At 35.9% G+C, this 21,253-nt stretch overlaps 1 protein-coding gene across 6 annotated transcripts in view; it reads left to right on the forward strand.

Annotated features, from left to right (window-relative positions):
• Wdr44 (WD repeat domain 44) overlaps positions 1 to 21,253 on the forward strand; it is a 99,509-nt gene that overhangs the window by 46,655 nt on the left and 31,601 nt on the right. For all 6 annotated transcript variants that reach the window (XR_007588687.1, XM_050121910.1, XM_050121912.1 and 3 more), the window contains 8 exons: positions 4,498 to 5,134; positions 5,814 to 5,944; positions 6,894 to 6,989; positions 9,264 to 9,400; positions 10,319 to 10,402; positions 15,504 to 15,610; positions 17,003 to 17,154; positions 20,236 to 20,374. Coding sequence is in view for 5 of the 6 variants with exons in the window: in XM_050121910.1 (XP_049977867.1) it covers positions 4,498 to 5,134; positions 5,814 to 5,944; positions 6,894 to 6,989; positions 9,264 to 9,400; positions 10,319 to 10,402; positions 15,504 to 15,610; positions 17,003 to 17,154; positions 20,236 to 20,374 (1,483 nt within the window). In the remaining variant the exon portion in view is untranslated. The remainder of the gene's footprint in view (positions 1 to 4,497; positions 5,135 to 5,813; positions 5,945 to 6,893; positions 6,990 to 9,263; positions 9,401 to 10,318; positions 10,403 to 15,503; positions 15,611 to 17,002; positions 17,155 to 20,235; positions 20,375 to 21,253) is intronic.

A 21,253-nucleotide genomic window follows, 5' to 3' on the forward strand; every position in this document is an offset into this window, starting at 1 on the left:
TGTTTAAGCATGGAGACCTGAGTTCAAATCCCCAGAATCTATGTTTTAAAAAAAGCTATTCCTGACCACATATGCTTGCATTTGGGGGTTCAGGGATGTAGACAGGTTGATCCCAACAGGAGTTTTCTGGCCTGCAAACCAGGAGGCAAAGCAGGTTCTATGGCAAATCCTGTCTCAAGAGAATAAGGTAGAGAATATGGACAAAGACACAATTATCCTTATCTAACCTCAGCCTGTAATACACACATTAGGCACAATTAGAACAATAAGCATTGTAAAATGGGCCATTAGTAGTGTCAGCATGAATTCCAAGGAGAAAGATTTGTGTTCATTTATTTTTGAGTGTTTTTGTGTATTTCGTGGGCCGTGAGCACTGTTGTAGCCAGTAAGTTTCTAGAGCCCAGCAAAACAGCTCCTTCTCCACTGCAGAGCTTCTCCATTAGTAGCTTTCTTCACGCTCCTTGTTGTGGAGGACCAGCCACTACTGTGTGCAGTGCAGGACTCTTCTACCTGCCTGGACACCAGTAGCATTCTCTCCATCCTTTCGTCATGACAACTGAAAGTGTCTCCACAGCTGGGATGGATTGGTGACAAATTTGCTGTCAGTGGAACTATATACACTATTCTACCCTTATAAAATTTATAAATATAGCAGAATATGGATTTTAATGTTGATCATACCTTTTTGTAAAAGAGGAAAAAAATCCCTTTAGGGAGAAGAGGTATTCTTGTATATTAGGATATAGAATAAAAATAGAGCTGGTTTTAAAAATCAGAAACCACAATTCTACAGTGGAGCAGTTTCTTTGATTCTTTTTTTTTTCTTGATGGTTCTCAACTGTTTGCATATATTTATTTTCTTCACAGTTACAATGTAAATAGAACTTTTATTCTTACCATGCTTATATGTGCTTCATATTTCATTACTATGTTTCTCTCAAACGTTTTAAGTTATATTTAGTCATTTTTATTGTTGAAACTTGTTGATTTTTTGCCATTTTTTTCTCGTCTTCCTCCTTCTTCAGCCACTCAAGTGCTAGGGTTATAGACATTCATCACCTCCATAGTTTTTAATTTCACCCCTTTCAAAATTGGAAGTTACCTACTTCCAATTTATCCTGTCTATAGTGATTTGAAGGAGAATTTAAATAGAAACCAAAGAAGTAGTGAGAAAATTCTGTGGGACAGAAAGTGAGGTTTAAGAATCTTTTAAAGTTTTAGCCTTTTAAGTTGAGTTAAGAGCGGGCGGTGGTGGCGCACGCCTTTAATCCCAGCACTCGGGAGGCAGAGGCAGGAGGATCTCTGTGAGTTCGAGACCAGCCTGGTTTATAAGAGCTGGTTCCAGGTCAGGCTCCAAAACCACAGAGAAACCCTGTCTCGGAAAAAAGAAAAAAAAAAGATGAGTTAAGCATTAATTGTTAAAGGACCATAGGAATATAACACCAACTACGTGCTCAGGAGTATCTTACATTTAGAAGAGGAATTTGAGTAAACATGGTGGTACAAATTTCTAACCGCAGCACTTAAGGTTGTAGAGGAAAAGAATCAGAATCAGGATCTCCCTCCGGCTACATCAGGAGTTTGAAGCCAGCCTGTATACACCCATATGTAAAAAAGAAAATCAGGAAATTGGATGAAAATAAATTTAATAAATGTTGTACCAAATTTACAAAATATTATAAAAACCCAATGAGAAACAATCTCCTATTGGACAGTAGGAACAAACATAACTTTATGGGGAAAGTAGCTGATTTTTGATGAACGTATAAAATTTTGGCAGGCAGAGATAAAAGAGGAAAGACATCACCAATAGCTTAGAGATGGGGAATGTGCAGAATGTTTGAGGATGAGGCTAATAAATTCAAGTTATGAGAATGTCATACTGAAATATCTGGGTTTCATTTTATATCACTCAGAAAACAGTGAGCTTTTGATGTATAAAGAGTAGCAGCAGCAACATCTCTTTGTTGCTTTTAGTTCTTTTTTTTTACCCATTGCATTGTTTAAAATCCATTTAAAAATGACAGTGAGGGACCATAAATAGGTATGAAAGGTGTGTATCATCAGCAGACTGAAGAGCGTGGCTTGTTCTCCAGGAACTGATGGTCTGTTGTGAGGAAAGTGAATGTGCCGAGCTAGCCTGTGTAGTCTGTGTGTTGTGTTGTTTGTGCTGTAGTGAATGGTAAGGTCAGAGAAGAGGGAGACTAGAACAGACGAGGGAAGATAAAATTTTCAGCCTCATCTTGATGCCTTATTTTTATAGCATGAACCTGTCTGTGACACACAGTGATCATGTCAAACCTTTGTAATAAACTTGCTCTTACTGTGGCTCTTTTCCATCCCTTGTTTTCTTCTGCACATAGACATAGGAGGCTAACAACCCTGAAAGCCCCTTTTTCCATTATTTTCCCCTTATTTGTAAACTTGTTTTCATCTTTTATTTCTATATTCTATCATCTATTGCTGACAATTAAGTATTCTTTTTTCCCTACCCAAAGTATTATGTGGAAGATTACCTGGGTTTTATGTTTGGACATTTTTGTTTACTATGTAGCATTTGGGGAAATTTCCTAATGGTTTTCCCTCAGATCCTTCTTCTGAAAAAAAATAAAATAAAATAAAACGAAAAAAACAAAAGATAATCTAGCTATCTAATGAGACCATGACAGGGTAAAGAATACTGGATGTGATACACAGAGAGCTTTCTTTCCTTTCGTCTCTAGAACTTGAGAAGTTTATTCTGTTAGCTTTCTCTCCTGTGACTAACTTCCCTTCAGCTTAGAAAAATGCTGGATCACTTTTTTTTGAAGTTTTTTTTTTCTATTTACATCCAAGCCCTCCTCCCCAACCCCCTGGTACTAAAGATCAAACCGAGGGCCTAGTAAATGCTAGGCAACCAACCAGGCAATATAATTTTTAAGAATTATATTGTACCCAGCTGACTCTATGTCTTCACGTTTTAGTGATTCTTTAGTTCTTTGAAATATTCACCTTTCCCCAGTTCCTCCCAAATTCACCCCTTTACTTCCCCTTCAAACATTGTGTCCTTGCCCTTTTCAAAACCTATCAAAACCTGTTTGTTTTGCCCATATATTCTTGGACGTATGGTCTTCCACTAGAGCATGGTCAACTTACCAGGGGTCACACTCTTGAAAACTGACTCTCTCTCTTCACATAGTTATCAATTGCCAGAAGCTTCTAGGCTAGGGGTGGAGCTTTGTGCCCACAACCTCTCTTCATGCTAGGATTTGGTCTAACGTGAGCTTGCACAGGTCTTATACACACATGGTGTCACAGCCTCTGTGAGTTCACACTTCATTTGCTCTGCTGTATGCTGCAGTTAGTTTCCTTGTAGTCATTTACTGCCTCTGGCTCTTACCCTCTTTCCACTTCCTCTTCCGCAGTGACCTCTGTTACTCATTTTCACAGACATTGTTATCTGACTTCTGTTACCACTAAAGTCGTTAATGCTGATTAAATGCCAAATGTGATAAATGTTGTAAACCTTGGTTAATATTATATGTGGTAAAATGAGGAAATTTCTAGTACTAAAATTTTTAAGACAGTGAAAAACTATTACTTGTAATACACTGGGAAATCAGGGGCAAATCTTACTGAACAGGAATAACAGCCAGTTTTACTAGTATGGAATTGTAACAAAGCTGATCAGGGCAGGTCTGCAACATATTCTGTTAACTTACTGGAGCTGGGGAATTGAAAAAGCAGAATTCAGGTTTGGTATGAGTGGATCAGGGAATTTAATGTGTTAGTAATGCCAAGACTGTATAGAAGATATATTTTCTTCTAAATAGTACTTGAAGACATAGACCCCCTGTGCATATTTTTCACTTCGATGTAAGAAATAGGAGGAGTGAGAGCAGTGTGGGCTGGATGTTGGAGCTCTCTTCATAGACACCCCGCCCCAGAGTCTGAAGAATGAAGCCTTATAATTGATTCAAGTGTGTTTATTACCTTGCATCTGCCAACTTTTCTGATGTAGTCTTGAATTCAGACTGCAGCAAGTTCAATTCTAATCCTAGGTGGATTTTGTTTCAGTGATTTTGTTAACTAGAGACAGCAGGGGGTCTTGCAACTAGTTTGGCATAACTATGTAAATAAACTCTTGACATTTGAAGTCTTCATGAGGAGATATATGGCTTCATTTTACAGGGTTCATTGAACTTTTGTCATGATATAATAACACAGATTCCCTATTACAGTGTATAAGTGTATAGATTCTGGAAGCAAACTTCCAGGACATAATACCATTTTTATCACTGACTAACTCGAAAACATTGGACAGATCACTTGGTCCATGTATGCTTTAGTTCCTTCATTTGTAAAATTATGACAATAGGAGCAAATCTTTATACATTTGTGTAAAGATTAAAATCAATAAAGTGTTACAGATGTTGCCTGTCATATATATTGAATTAGCTATTACTTTGTTGTAAATAACTTCATTATTTTTAAAACTGCATTTTAACCTTTCATTAGATAATTGAAAGTATTATTGAGGAAAGTCAGAAAGCACTACAATCAGAAGATGACTCTTTGGATTCCAAAGGGAGAGGACTCTCTGATCAGGCTACTGCCAGTTCTTCTGTGGCTGAGACAGACTTTAGTGACATACCTGGACTATTATCCATAGAGCGTGAACTACAGCATGACTCTGAAAAGGCAGACAGTCCAAATGTATTTGAAGAAGCTGAATTAGAAGCACAAAGATGTTTTCCTTCTGAGGACTCCTGTGAGAAGACTGTAGACGAAACTGCTAATGTAGCTGAAGTAAGTTCAGCTGAACAGCTTGATGTTTTTGAACTGGAAACCGAAATACTGAGCAAGGAAGCAATGGAAGTCAAAGAAAGTGATATTCTAGATCCTGCATCCTCGGATTCTTTGTCTGCTAAAGATTTTGCTGCTGCGGAAGAAGTGGCTCCCGCCAAACCCCCAAGGCACCTTACTCCAGAACCTGATATAGTAGCCAGTACAAAGAAGCCTGTTCCTGCACGCCCACCACCACCAACTAATTTCCCACCTCCTAGACCCCCACCTCCAACCCGACCTGCACCACCACCAAGAAAAAAGAAAAGTGAATTGGAGCTTGAGGCTCTTAAAACACCTGATCTGGATGGCAAGTATTAACTGAGAAATATTTTGGTTGGGAAATATGAGAGTTGAAACTAACTTTTCTGCTTTGGGTTGGGAAGAAGTAAGATAGGGTCCTTTTATATCATCCAGACTAGCATGTAACTGGGCTGTCCTTGAATTTGTGGAGATCTTCTGCCTCTACTTGTTGAGTATAGGCATTTGTTATGATTCTCAGCTAACTTTTCTGCTTTTGCTTCAATTTGTGCTAAAGAATAACTGCTATGATAACTAGGATATATAAATTATTTCTTGAATAAGTTGACAAAAGCTGAAAGGTATTATACTGGTCATAAGTTAAAATAATATTACTGAGTATTTTCAGACTCCAGACTTTTACATTTTTTTAAACCCTCTAAGAATTGATATGGAAGTGGTAGGAAGAAAAAGGGAGTGAAAGACTTAAAACAGCAGAAATTTAAATGCTAATCTTTGAATGTATAAACTGTGCAGTCTTGAAGAAGTTAAATAATTCATTTGAGCCATTGTTTTTAATAAACAAGAATAATAAAAGCCACTGTTCTCATAGGTTTGTTATAAGAATTAAATAAAGGTTAAAAATACTTCTTTATTTGTGTGTGTATAAAATTGTTGGTATTATTCTTCTGTTATTAATATCTTCATTATCATTATTATTACTATTATTATTTTTATTATCATTGCAGTACCCAAAGACAACATTACATCTGATTCTCTCCTTACTGCAAATGTGGCTTCAGAGAGTACAGTTAGAGATTCTCAGCCTTCTCTTGATTTGGCAAGTGCTACAAGTGGAGATAAAATAGTTACTGCCCAGGTTGGTGAATTACTATTATATTGGGTATAGGCTAATTCAAGCTTCATATAACTAGTTGACTGAATTACTGAAACCCTCTTTCTTCTCTAGGCCAAATATTTCTTTGTCTCCCATGCCTGACCACCTCACTTCCCTTTCTGGCTTGGCTACTAACTAGTTTAGTGAGATAGCTAGCTATTTAGCACCTGGTTCTTAGATGCCCTATTGATAAAACATGGGAAAAGTATTCACCTTGAAAGTTTTCTGCGAAAATGAAATGTGCTAATATATGCCAAGTGTGTGGCATGTTATAGGTATTTTTAAAACCAGCTGCTTCTATTTTTAATAAGTTCCTTTTCCTAGATATAAAACACTTCATGTACTAGACTATACAAAAAAACTGCATAGCATTTTACCACAGCTAAATTCTGGAACTCGGGGTAATTTGTGTAGTAGCGGAGGTGAGGAGGGTCAGCAGACCTGGAAATGTGACATTACCATCTTGTTATAACAATACAGTAGAGGTCACAAGCGGTCTCTTTTTGTAAAATCAATGTGGTGTTTGTCTTTTTAAGGCATTGATTTTTTTTTAATCTAGAAGAATATGCAGCAACAACTATATGTGAATTTTTAACATAGTTGTCTAGCTCTTTATATAAACAGAAATCTTTAGCAGTATCCACATATGGCTTGAATTAATTGCAATCTTAGTAGAGAACTGTTGCTTTGAATGGGCTCAAATAAAATATCTGTGATACTACTAAGTCACTATTTCATGGGCAACAGTAATTTTGGTGTCTAATATCTTTCAACATGTAGAGAATAATAAAGGACTAAAATGGAATCATTAATTTAAATTTTCAGTAGGCTCTATTTTCTGATTTGTGGAATTTTGTAGAAGTGTGCATGGTAATGAATAATTAAAATTTATAGAAATTCATTTAGTCTGTTTGTACAATTATAATTTTAGGAAAATGGAAAAGCACCTGATTTGCAGACGGTAGCAGGGGAAGTGATGGGCCCTCAGAGACCTAGATCCAACTCTGGGAGAGAGCTTACTGATGAGGTAGAATTTAATTTTTTTGTTCTTAAAAGCATAAAATGTAAAAATCATAATGAGAAAATGAGAACGTTCTAGAGATGGGTTGTGGTGCTGGCTGCATAGCAATGTAAGAGTACATAGCGGCTTTATACTGCACCTAAAGATAGTTAACATACTCTTGTTTCATGTTGCATATGACTTACTGCATTTTTAAATTGAAATTTCACATTTGTACATATTTATGGGTTGTAATGTGATGGTTTGATAAATTGATACAGTATATAATGACTAAATTCAGGAAATCAGTATTTTCATCTTTTTGAACATCATTTCAATACCAGGAACACTGAACTTGTTTAGTAATTTTGACATGTATAATGAGTTACTTTTAGGCCAAAATCACTAAAATTAAGAGTATTTTAGGTTTGGGATTTTATTTATATACTGAAGTTTGACTCTCTGATGGAAACCTGCCATTTCACAAAGATATGCAGTGGAATACTTACATTCAAAGCAGAATCTAAGAAGGACTGATGGCAAAGCACTCAGGACACTGAGGTAGGAGGGTCACAAGTTCAGGATCTACTTGGACCACAGAGTAAGTTCAAGGCCAGCCTGGTAACTGTCTGAGACATTAAACCAAAAAGAAAAAGGCAAAGCCATCTGGGTCTGTGTAACTCAGTTGTGTGTTTGCTAGCATTCATAAAGACATAGGTTCCATTCCCAGTACCACATGCGCACGCACATTCATCACAAAAGCACGATCTGTATTTTATAAAAGATGAGCTTTAAAATAATCCTAGTATTTCAGATGCTTTTTTAACATTTATTTGTGTGCATGCATGCATGCGTGTACTTATGGGTACATGCATGCCACAGTACAAATATGAAAGTCAAAGGATAATTTGTAAGACTTGGATCTCTCATTCTACTGTGTAAGTCCTTTGGATTGAACTTAAGCCATCTGAGTTGGCCTTAAGACCTTTTATTTGCTGAGCCATTTCCCTAACTCTATAATGGTTTCTTATTTTTGAACTTTAGAATGGGGAGCTAGCGAGATGGCCTTGCAGCTAAAAGCAATGGTTGTTCTTCTAAAGGACCCAGGTTTGATTTCTAGAACATGCATGATTACAGCTGTCTGTAACTCCAGTTCCAGGGGATCTAATGCCCTCTTCTGGCCTCCATCGGAATTATGTACATGTGGTGCACAGACATACATGCCGGCAAAACACCATACACAGAAAATAAAAATAATTTCAATTCTTTGAAGGCCAACGATAGCAGATCATTAGTTTGAGGTCATCCTGACTAATATAACTAGACCCTTTCTCAAATGTGTTAAAATAATACATTTTTCTAAATTATACCTTGGAAAACAGTTTACCTTTTCTTAAAATGTTAATATTACCATGACCCAGCAGTTCCATTTCTTTTTTTATACTAAAGAAAAATGGAAACATATTCACACACAAATGTATAAGATATTCAAAGCAGCATTATTTATAATTGCTAAAAATGGAAACAGCACAAACATGTGTGATGGATGAATCCTTAAATAAAACATAGTATTCCCATTCAATAGTATATTTTTCAGCAATTAAAAAGGAAAACGATATTGGTATTTGGATAAACCTTAAAAATAGCATGCTAAATGAAAGAATCAAGATGCATTGTATGTTAGTGTGTATGTGTATGTGTATGTGTGTGTGTGCGTGCATTATACATATATTTTTTGAGTGACTTTATGAAATGTCCTGAATAAACAAATCAATACAGACAGAAAGTAGACAGAAAGTAGATTAGTAATTACCAGAGACTAAGAAATAATTAAATGGGATTGACAGCTAATGTACAACTGATTTCCTTTATGAGCAATCAAATATTATAATTTAATCATAAATTAAGAACTATAGATATGTTATTAACCATTAAATTGCATGTTTTAAGGGATAATATTTTATGGTATGAGAATTATATCTCAGCGTAAATATTTAAGTTTATTGTGCCCAGTAGTGACTATCTAGAAAATCCTTAACATTTTGAGAATTTTGTAGACTCAAAAAAGATAATTAAAGGCTGGAGAGATGGCTCAACAGTTAAGAGTACTACTGTTCTTCCAGGGGACCTGTGTTTGAGTCCCAGAACCACAATCCACAACTACCTGTAACACCAGCTCCAAGAGATCCAACACCTCTGCCCTCTGTGCACAACATACATATATGCACATAATTAAAACTAATATAAAAATTTAAAGATAATTAAGTTGAAAGACATCTGGGTGTTATTTTTTACCTCAAGGAAATTTTAGCCAGTGTAATGATTAAGAACCTGGATACTGGAGAAGAAATACCTCTAAGTCTTGCTGAAGAGAAGTTGCCAACAGGTATTAATCCTCTCACTCTACACATCATGAGAAGGACAAAGGAGTATGTAAGGTATGACTTAATGTTATTTAACATTTTTGAACTACAACTGTCCCTCTTTAGTTAAACTCAGTCCTCTGTTTTAATCTAAAAGTAAAATTAGCTTGAGTATGCATTATTTACCTTTGATCTTTGCCTCTGATTATTGACATACCATGTAGTTACTTGTGGAAATTATTCTAAATCTTAAATCTCATACTATTTAGTTTCTTGTCATTTAAAATGATTTATGCTGGAGACAGAATCAAAACATTAAGACTAAAAAGCCATATGTGTGAGGATCATTTAGTATTCTAAAAAATTTTGCTTTGTAAGTATTTGAAAACTGCTTTAGAGCAAAATGATTGATTTTCATTATGAGATGTAATGAGGGCCTAAGGAATAAGTTCTAGAAGAGCAAAGACCTTTTATTAAATTTAATATATGTTGTGCCTGGTGGACCAAGAAAAGGCTATCTACAGGTTATTTTATTGTTGATATACACAGACTTCATATAGTAGGATTTTTATAAGCTATTAAATTGCATTCATTTAAATTTTGCAAATTGCATCTTGCTTTAAGATTCCATTCTTTACTCTTGGAAACTATTTAGTAATTCTCAGGTTATTCATTAATTTGAAGTTATATAAGCATATCAAGATAGTTTTTCTTTTCTTTTCTTTTTTTTTTTTTTTTTTTGGTTTTTCGAGGCAGGGTTTCTCTGTAGCTTTGGAACCTGTCCTGGAACTAGCTCTTGTAGACCAGGCTGGCATCGAACTCACAGAGATCCGCCTGCCTCTGCCTCCCGAGTGCTGGGATTAAAGGCGTGCGCCACCACCGCCCGGCTCAAGATAGTTTTTCTTATTCTGATTAGTTGCTGCATAGTAAACATAAAAAGATATTTATGAGAAGAGAAATGGCTTCTTTAAAAATGACTCATCCTTCTTGTAGCAATGATGCCACACAGTCTGATGATGAAGAAAAGTTGCAGTCACAACAAACAGATACTGACGGTGGACGGTTAAAACAGAAAACGTGAGTTACTACTCTACACGCCTTTTCTTCTTTTTAAGTATTTACTAGAAAAGTAAAAAAAAAAAATTCCATGCTTTTTTAATCAAAAAAATGTAATATAAAACTGTAATAACAGATTGTTCTTAGCCACTTTTTACATTACAGTAAAACAGACCCTTTAAAAAGATTTGTCTGCTAAAATCAGAGTTACACTCTCCCAAGGCTTCTAACCCGACACTATTACCTTATATTACCATCATCCCAGTGTTATTCTCTTGCTTCTACTAACTGCCATAACCATACATTAATCTCCCAGAAAATTCCTAAGAAAATCAATCCTTGTCATATTGCTTGAATATATCTGCTGCCACTTAATTTCAGTAACTTCTTTCTCGTAATTTCTTTCAACTTGAGAGAATTGCTTTGAATGGAATATGTGGTTTCCCTCCAGAAGATTTTAAATCATGTTAAATGTCTACCCACACCATCCCTACCCTCTATTGGCTAACTATGAGTTTCTTACATTTGTTTAGGTCATCTTGAAAGCATCTGACATAAAGTAAACGACCAATATATTTTGTATCATCCTTATATTGTTTTCCATCCTAGATGCTAGAATTGTGACTAGAAGAACATCATTGTCCTTAGATATCTTCCCCCTTCTCTTCATCTTTCCAAACCTTATTTATATTTCTTTCTAACTATTCCAGTTCATAGCAAATCTATAGCCACATAACTTATTTTTTCCTCTTTAGCATGTTATCTTAATTCCATATTCTAATTTCAAAAGCAAATAATTTTATCAGCATATATTTTACATGTTCCTTATGACATTTTCTTACATGTGTATAATGGATTTTATCATAGTCACACCTATTGCCTTTTCTTGCCCCTCACTCCTGCTGATCTTTGTTCTCTTTTTAAATAGTTTCCCTTCTTCTTTCATATATTTTTAATTTTTTCATATTTTTATTTTTCATGACAGGTTTTCTCTGTGTAGCCTTGGCTGTTCTGGAACTAACTCTGTAGACCAGGCTGACCTCTCACTCACAGAGATCTGCCTGTCTCTGACTTCCAAGTGCTGGGATTGAAGGTTTGCACCACCACTGCCTGGCTGATTTTGTTTATTTGTTGTTTTGTTTTGTTTTAAGTTACCCAGTTTGTTTAATAAGGGTTACTTACAGGAGCATGGACAGTTTAGCAGTGACTACAGTGAAGAAATGTTTCTTTCTCTCAGTAGCCATTAGCTTCCTATAGAAACTCAAGGAGGGTGAGCCTAAAGCAAACACATTTTAAATAGCTAGACAATGTGATATGAAAAGTTTATGATCATATGATTCTTCTGTTAACCCCACAAATACATAGTATATAGGTGCTCATATAGAGTATGTCTGATTATGCCTGAGTCACTAAATTGTCAATATTGTCATATAACGTCCAAAATATATGATCCACTTAAATCTGACTATTTAGAAAAGATGTACCAAAATGCAGATATATGTTAACACCAGGTATTTGAAACTTGGCTGTCTAACACTGACAACTATCAGGATCCAAAGAGTTAGGAATTGTTCAGGAAACATAAACATCCAGGTGAACTGTCATATAGTTGATGCCCTACAGCTCATTTATGTTCTGTTTTGGTTTTCTTATACAAGTTCTCACTATATGGCTTTCTACACCAGGTCAGGCTGGTGTGAACTCACAACTTCCCTGCTTCTTTATCCTGAGTGTTGTGATTATAGGTGTACATCCTATGTCCTGTTAAAGCTCATTTTCTAGGAAAAAAATTGTACTCAGAAATTTTTTCTTCAGAAAATGGGTCTATATGTCTCATTTTTTATTCATATATCATTTCTTAAATCTGGTCATCTAGTGCCCGAGCTTCTAAAGCAACAGAGAACCTGCAAAATTTGACATAAAAGTTGGCATGTGGGGAGCTGGAGAGATTGCTCAGTGGTTAGGAGCTTTGCCTGCTCTTCTAGAGGTCCTGAGTTCAATTCCCAGCAACCACATGTGCTCACAACCGTCTGTAGTGAGATTTGGTGCCCACTTCTGGCCTGCAGGGATACATGAACACTGAATACATAATAAATAAGTAAATCTTTAAAAAAAAAAAAAGTTGGCATGTGAGACTGTTTGGTAATATTCTGATTGCAAGGTTGTAATCAGAAAATGATAAAAGACCCATACATAGCGCAATAGTCTGTGTATATAGTAACTCTTTCCAGACCTTTCTCTTACAATCATACACATAGAACATAGAAATATTTACACTGGGCCGGGCAGTGGTGGCGCACGCCTTTAATCCCAGCACTGGGAGGCAGAGACAGGCGGATCTCTGTGAGTTCGAGGCCAGCCTGGTCTACAAGAGCTAGTTCCAGGACAGGAACCAAAAAGCTACGGAGAAACCCTGTCTCGAAAAATCAAAAAAAAAAAAAGAAATATTTATACTGAATGATGAGATAAACCAATAATGCAGCCAGTAGCCAGAATAGATTGGCCCCTGGTTCCGACTTTTCCTGGATCATAACAAGTTGTTTTGAAGACTGAGGAAGCTACTAGTAATTGAGCTTAAGAGAATCCTGTTCAAAAGGTCCTGAGAATAGTACAAGTGGTAACAGACCCTATTCATCAGTGAAAAGGAATCTACTAAATAGTACCATTTTAAAGTCATAAGAGTCTATAGCTGAGCCTAGTGTATACACCTTTAATCCTAGCACTTGAAGGAAGAGGCAGGCAGAATCTCTGAGTTCAAGACCAGCTTGATCTACAGAGATAGTTTCAGACAGCCAAGAAAGACTACGTAGAGAAACCCTGTCTTGAAAACAAAAACAAAACATAAAAAGTCTATATTTAGAAAGTCACATCTAAAGTGATTTAAATGTCTTCTTGGCTTTTAAATAGCAATCATCATAGTTTCATTTCCTGTTGGTCTGATAAACTACCCTGATAAAAGCATCTTAAGAAAGAAAGGGTGTATTTGGCTCACAGCCCATAATTGCAGGAATGTTAAGGTAGTAGGAACTTTAAGTAGATAGTCATAAGACGTCCACAGTGAAGAGCAGAGAGCAGTGAATTAATACCTGCACTTAGTGCTCAGTTCACTTTCTTCTCTCTTAAACAATCTAGATCCCCTACCCAGGGAATGGTGTCACCCACAATCTTCCCATTAATCAAGATAATCCCCTCATAGACACGTTCACAGGCCAGCCCAATCTAGACAGTTCCTTATTAAGCCTCCCTTCTCAGGTGATTCTAGAGAGTGTCAAATTAGCAATTAAAACTAAACATCATTGTAGTGAACCTATAGTTACCCATAAACTATAACTTTAGAGTAGGCACCTTATTTTGGCTTTAGAAACTGGTTTCGCAGGAATGTGATGTAGCTTAATGGTAGAGTGCTCAGGTAGCTTATACAAGGCCCTGGGCTCAGTCCCCAGCACTATAAAATTAGTTTTGTCATCTCTGTTTTCTGATGACTGAAAGTAACAACAGAAATGTATAAAATTGAAAATGAAAGTTTATGATTATTTCACAGATTATTATCAAGATTCTTTAATTTCTTTGTCAATGCTGGCGAATCAAAGCTAGGGACCAGCACATGCTAAGCAAGGACTATGAGCTATACCCTAGAATTTTTTTGGTTCTCATAAGAGAGGGGTTATATTATGTCTGTAGATTCTTAGCTTGCTTTTTTTTATTGTAAATCAAATACGTCATGGTCATCTCTTCATGTTAGCACAAAAGACAAATACATTGATTGCAGTCTTTCTATGAACCACACAGGAATTAGTTGCTGTGGATACAGTAGTTAAGACAATTCCACTCATACCTTCAGGGACCTTCTGTGTAAATGAGGCAGATACTGAATATGTAATCATGCACAAAAGTGTACCTTTATTTATAATGATTGCTGTAAAAGAAAACTGCAAGGTGCTATGAAAGTCTACAATAAGAAAACATGTTTTGGCTCAAAGAAGGTCTTTTTGAGAGAAGATTATTTGATCTGAGACCTAAAGGGTAAATAAAAACTAGTAATCAGTATTGGGTATTCAAATCAGAAGTAACAACATGAGGAAAGACTATGAATAAGAGCTTGGCAATTCAAAGAGTAGGGGTTTATTTTATTGTAGTTTATACCAACACTTATTTATCCATTTGGCTGTTGACTGACATTTATATCTTTTCAATTGAATAGAGAAAATTTGAATCATGTTTATATAGGCTTTGATGCTTGTGTAACTTTGTGTTCTATTGAAAAGCTCAGCCTAATTTTATTGTTGTGAATACCCAGATTAAAGAGAAAACACTCTTAGGCTTCCCAGGTATTCTATTTTGTAGATCAATGACTTTCTTTAATCCTTCCTTTTTGTTGGTAAAATGCGTTCTTAGAGATAAGTCTCTAAAGTAGTTTTTTTCAAAATTATTTAGCTGCATGTTTATAGCTTCACCAGGAACTTTCCAAATCAGATTATCTGGGGATAGGACCCATAGATCTGCTTAAACATGCTATTCCCCAGCCCACCATTGTCAATCACACTTGAACAGTATAGCTTTAGAATAAACTAATTTTTTTTAAACTTTATTTAACTTTATTTCATGCGCATTGGTATAATGATGTCAGATTCTCTTGAACTGGAGCTACAGACAGCTGCAAGCTGCCATGTGGGTGCTGGGAATTGAACCAGGGTCCACTGGAGGAACAGTCAGTGCTCTTAACCACTGAGCCATCTCACCAGCCCCCTAGAAGAAACTTAATTGGGAGAAATTTTATTCATATATTTTTGAAGGTTATTGACTTGAATATGTTCATTCCATAAAACAAGGAATCTGATGGGGCTGGAGAGATGGCTCAGTAGTTAAGAGCACTGGCTGCTCTTTCAGAGGACTCAGGTTCAATTCCTAGAACCCTCATGGTGGCTCACAGCTGACTATAACTCATAGACATAACTGCAGGCAAAACACCAGTGTACACAAATTAAGTAAATTAATAAAAAAAAAAACAAGGAATCCAAGAACTTGAATACCTACATTTAATGTTTTAAACGATACATCTTAAGTTTGTGGATAATTCACCTTGCACAATTGTGTCACTACATTTTTGTGTATTTTTCTTCAGGACTCAACTAAAGAAATTCCTTGGAAAATCAGTAAAGAGAGCAAAGCATCTTGCTGAGGAATATGGTGAACGTGCTATAAATAAGGTTAAAAGTGTAAGAGATGAAGGTCAGTAACATGAGGATATTGCAACACTCCATTAATGTGTATTTTCTAAATTTAGCTCAACGTTTATAAAAGGCACTCTATATCAATGAACATAATAAACTTTTATAGCCAATATCTTAGTATTTCAATAAATCACAAGTATCTCCCTTAATTTTATAAATATAAAGAAAGATAAATGTATACTTTTAAGTATGAATTGGTACAGTATTTTGTGATTATAACAACTTTGAAGATTTATGGTACAATGATTAAGTGTAAATTGGTTTTGTCAAACTTTTTGCCTTTTAAAAATATTTTTAAAGGGTTGGAGAAATGGCTTAGTGGTTAAGAGCACCAGAGAATCCATCTTTAATTTCCCAGTACTCTCATGGCAAACTAGAACTGTCTGTAACTCATTTCAGGGGATCTGACACCCACTTCTGGCCTCCATGGGCACCAGGCACACACGTAGTACATAGACATTCGTGGAGGCAAAACACTCATACCCATAAAAATAGACTTTTAAAGCTATTTTTAATGAGGTAAACTTGGGAACAGGTAATTATTTCATTGGATAAAAGCAATTTTGCCATGCAAGGCCAATGGAGTTCTTTGGAACTCAGTTAGAAGCTAGATGCTATAGTATGCATCTGTCATGCCAACATTTTATGATGACATAGAAGATAGAGAGAGAATTGCCCTCAAGGTGACAGGCCAGCTAGTCTGCAGCATGTAGCACAGCAGCAGAGGAAAACAATAGAAACCCTGCTTCAAAGACGGCATAAGGCTAGAACCACTCTCAAAAAAAAAAAAAAGTCCTCTGATCTCTACTCTTGTGCCGTGGCATGTGCATGGGTAAAGGAGCTTGCTGCCAAGTCCAACAACCAGACTTCAATTCCTGTAATCTGTTTGGTAGAAGGACAGAACTGACTCCATATGCACCTCATGGCATGCACATGTACACACCATAAATAAGGTAAAAAGAGATTTTCTTAATTTGCAGAGACTGTAGCCCACTGTGCCTTTATTATTCTACTCATTTGTTTTTATTAATAAGTGCACTTATTAATAGTCACACAATACCAGATAATCTTCTTAGAATTAACCTACATTTTAATTAATTTAATCTCATAACTCAATGGAGTCTCATTATCCTCATTTTATAGGTGAGAAAACTGAGAGGTATAGAAAGGTTGAGTAACTTCTCCACGGTTATGCAGATTATAAGTTACAGATGGATATAAATTCAACCAATATAACATCAGTCTCCATTTTCTCAACCAATATGTTACAAGTAATAGACAAATTTTGCTTCTGTATTTACTAAAAGTATACTTGATGATCAATGTATTTGAAAATATAATTGTAACTAGATATATATTAACCATTGAATTTTGTTACTTTTCTCTTCAGTGTTTCATACTGATCAAGATGACCCTTCATCAAGTGATGATGAAGGAATGCCATATACAAGGCCAGTTAAATTCAAGGCAGCACATGGTTTCAAAGGACCTTATGATTTTGATCAGATCAAAGTGGTGCAAGATCTTAGTGGTGAACATATGGTAAGCAACTATTTCATTTTTCATGACTGCTAGAGTATTTTTTGAGGCTTCTATTTAACTTATCTTTACCAATGTATATGCTTTTGCTAATTCAAGAGCACTAAATTTATATTAATTTATTTAAATTAATAGATAATGCAGTGTTTGTCTCTGAAAATTGTTTAAGGAGTAATGTTTTAGGCTGAATGTAGTTTCTTGGACCTATAATCATGGCATACAGAAGGCTGAGGCAGGAAGATGAGATCAAGGCCAGCCTGTGCTATATAGGGCAACCCAATCTCAAAATAAAAAAGGTTTGCAATAAATAATCTCTAGGCTGTATTATTGAGAAAACTATGCAGAGAGACCAATCTTTGCAGCACTTAAATTAGAAAATAGTCTGTCACTTGTAAAAATATTTTAAATATTTCCAACCACAATTTAAATAAGTATGGATACTTAGAGATTTTCAGTAGCATACATAAAGCCCTGCTTTCAATCCCTAGCACTTTGGTAAAAAGTATGCAGAATCCTACTATGTTTTCCACAGTAAACATAGTAAAATATTCAGCCACGCTAGAGATAGTTAGAAGTTTACATTCTTTAAGATTTCAAAAGTACCATACTGGGGATGTGGTTTTGTGGTAGAGTGTTTCCTTCATATACATGAGGCTCTGCTCTGATCACTAATACTGCAAAGAAAAAATTCAAGCCTAACAATGTAGATGGAAATCCTCAGATTTGATTGCAGATAGTGTCTACAAATCTAGGAAAGTAAGGACTATAGCAGTTAAACTCAAACATAGGTAAACTAGGCTGTGCCCTTGATTAAGGAATCAAATAAAGCCTGTGTTGCCCTAACTACAAAGCAACTATAAGCAGTGGCCACATTGAAATTAAATTTTTGTGCTATTAAATTATGCATCAATATTTTAAATTTTACTGTGGTTTCATTTTGGAACTTACTAAATTTTTTTTTAATCTGTGAAGTTTACATTTATTTATTTATTTTTATTAAAAATTTACGCCTCTTCTCCGCCTCCCTTTTCCCTCCCCCTCCCCCCATTCCCCACACCCTCCTCCCTCTCCTAAGTCTTAAGAGCAGTCAGGGTTCCCTGCCCTGTGGGAAGTCCAAGGTCCTCCCCCTTACATCCAGGTCTAGGAAGGTGAGCATCCAAACAGGCTAGGCTCCCACAAAGCCAGTACATGCAGTAGGATCAAAACCCAGTGCCATTGTCCTTGGCTTCTCAGCAGCCCTCATTGTCTACCATATTCAGAGAGTCCAGTTTTATCCCATGGTTTTTCAGTCCCAGTCCAGCTGGCCTTGGTGAGCCCCACCATCTCAGTGGATGGGTTCCCTCCTTGTGGTCCTGACTTCCTTGCTCATGTTATCCCTCCTTCTGCTCCTCATTTGGACCTTGGGAGCTCAGTCCAGTGCTCCAATGTGGGTCTCTGTCTCTATCTCCATCCATCGCCAGATGAAGGTTCTATGGTGATATGTAAGATATTCATTAGTATGGCTATAGGATCAGGCCATTTCAGGCTCTCCTCAGCTGCCCAAGGACCTAGTTGGGGACATCTCTCTGGACCCCTGGGAACCCCTCTAGAGTCATAAAGGTCTTGGAGAGATTAGGGATACAAGGGTCATACCTAAATATAATAAAAGCTATTTACAGCATGCTGACAGCTATCATCAAATTAAATGGAAAGATACTCAAAGCCATCCCACTAAAATCAGGAACACGACAAGGCTGTCCACTCTCTCCATACCTCTTCAATATAGTGCTTGAAGTTCTAGCAATAGCAGTAAGGGGATCAAGGGGATTCTAATTGGAAAGGAAGAAGTTAAACTTTCGTTATTTGCAGATGATATGATAGTATACATAAGCGATCCCAAAAACTCTACCAAAGAACTCCTACAGCTGATAAACACCTTTAGTAATGTGGCAGGATACAAGATCAACTCCAAAAAAATCAGTTGCCATCCTATAAACTAAAGATAAGGAAACAGAAAGGGAAATCAAAGAAGCATCACCTTTCACGATAGCCACAAATAGCATAAAATATCTTGGGGTAACTCTGACCAAGGAAGTGAAAGATCTATTTGATAAAATTTTTTATACTATGTTGAGTCCACCTTTATTTCCTACTTAAGTAAAAAGCCTCACCGTGCGGTGGTGGCGCACGCCTTTAATCCCAGCACTCAGGAGGCAAAGGCAGGTGGATCTCTGTGAGTTTAAGGCCAGCCTGGTCTACAGAGCTAGTTCCAGGATAGCTAGGACTACATAGAGAAACCCTGTCTCAAAAAAAAACAATAATAATAATAATAAGTAAAAAGCCCATTATATTGGGATCCAAATGCTTTTTTTACTGTATTTGACTTTTATAGAAATAAACGCTATTTAAGTTAATTAACTTGCTTCTAACTTAAAGAATCCATAGGCAGCTAATGTTTTTAATATACCTAAGTCTGTGTTATAACCTTATTTGTTGGAATAGGATTTGGCCCTTCCTACTAAAGACTCCTATTCTTTAACATTTTTCTGATCATATACATATCCAATGATTTCAGTTTCTAGAGTCTAGTCATGTACTGTAGAGGGAAAAGCAGAATAAGACCAAACTGTTTAGGTCCTTTGAAGTGTCTCATGATATGGGCACTATGCTATAGGCAGCTAAGGTAGGCTAGGCCTTATTCTTTTCAGTTCTGCTAAGGGACTGGAGTTTCCAAACTGTGGTTTGTTCTTCTAGCTACATAGGGACTCTCATAAATGGCACCTGAGGTTACCCTCTGACCTCTACACTTAAGTCCACACACACATGCCTATATGCAACCAAAAATACCTCTCATTTTTATTAATATGTGAACATAGTTTGGGGTTTTAAATTTGTTAGGTTAAAATATAGGAAATGTTAATGATCCTAACAGACCTTTCTTCTGAAAGCTTCCCTTTCTGGTAGCACTATTGCACAAGTGGCTGTAACACATGTTAGGAAAGTTAGTGTTATCTTACTATGTATAATGCGGTAGAACTTTAAAGGTTGGGTTAAAGGAACGTCTCTTAAGCTTGTAAAGTCATTTTGAACCTTCTGTTTTCATAGGGAGCTGTTTGGACAATGAAATTTTCTCACTGTGGCCGATTACTTGCCTCAGCTGGACAAGACAATATAGTGAGGATATGGGCTTTAAAAAATGCTTTTGACTATTTCAACAATATGCGAATGAAATACAATACTGAAGGTATTTTTCATTTCTTTAAATATCTAAGTAAATCTGTTTTTTTTTTTTTTGGCGTTTTAGGTGTAGCATTTGTTGAGAATCCTCAGTTCTCAAACTAAAAATGCTTTGTAATCTGAAACTCATGAAATGTTGGGAAAGTGCTCAAAGGTTTCTAAGTTTAAAGAATTTTAGGTTTCATTTTTTTTCAGATTTGGGATGCTGAACTTTTAAAGACCAGGCAATTATTTAAAAAATCCAACAAGTTCCAAAATCTAATAAGGAATATTCAACTGTATTGCTCCCTTTAACTGGTCGGTGATTTGTAGGAAACACTACTTATCATAATAGCCAGCATTTACATCGTATGGTGTTGTACACCTATAATCTTGACTCTTTGCAGGACTGAGGCAAGATGGTCAGGAATTTAAGGCTGATATGGCTAATATAGCAAGACTGTTTCAAAACTAAATAAAAATAAGGTAAACAGCAATAGCAAAAATCTCTAGACCTAATGAAAAGAATACCACATAGCTTTTGATTTATACCTTCTCTTGTAAATATGTAATTTTATCAAACACTTAGAAATTACTTGGTTTCCCCTGGCAACCTTCACTTCTATCCTAAATTAAAATGAAAGATTGAATTAAACTGGAGAAATAATAAAAATACTACGTATACCCACTATGTAAAGAAAGATTAAGAAAATTAAGCCATGAAGAATAATTAAGTTTGTGGATATATGAAATCAGTGGATATATGAAAAACTGTTAACTGACAACAAAAAAACTGACCTCAGAATATTATGAATATATGTAAACACTATCACTAAAATTAATTAAGTAGGGACTCTAATTGTATGAGCTAACTTTCATATATATATACATATATACATATATACAT

This window comes from Alexandromys fortis, unplaced genomic scaffold (assembly GCF_014885135.2).
Source record: "Alexandromys fortis isolate MF-2015 unplaced genomic scaffold, M_Fortis_MF-2015_v1.1 scaffold_189, whole genome shotgun sequence".
Lineage (NCBI taxonomy): Eukaryota > Metazoa > Chordata > Mammalia > Rodentia > Cricetidae > Alexandromys > Alexandromys fortis.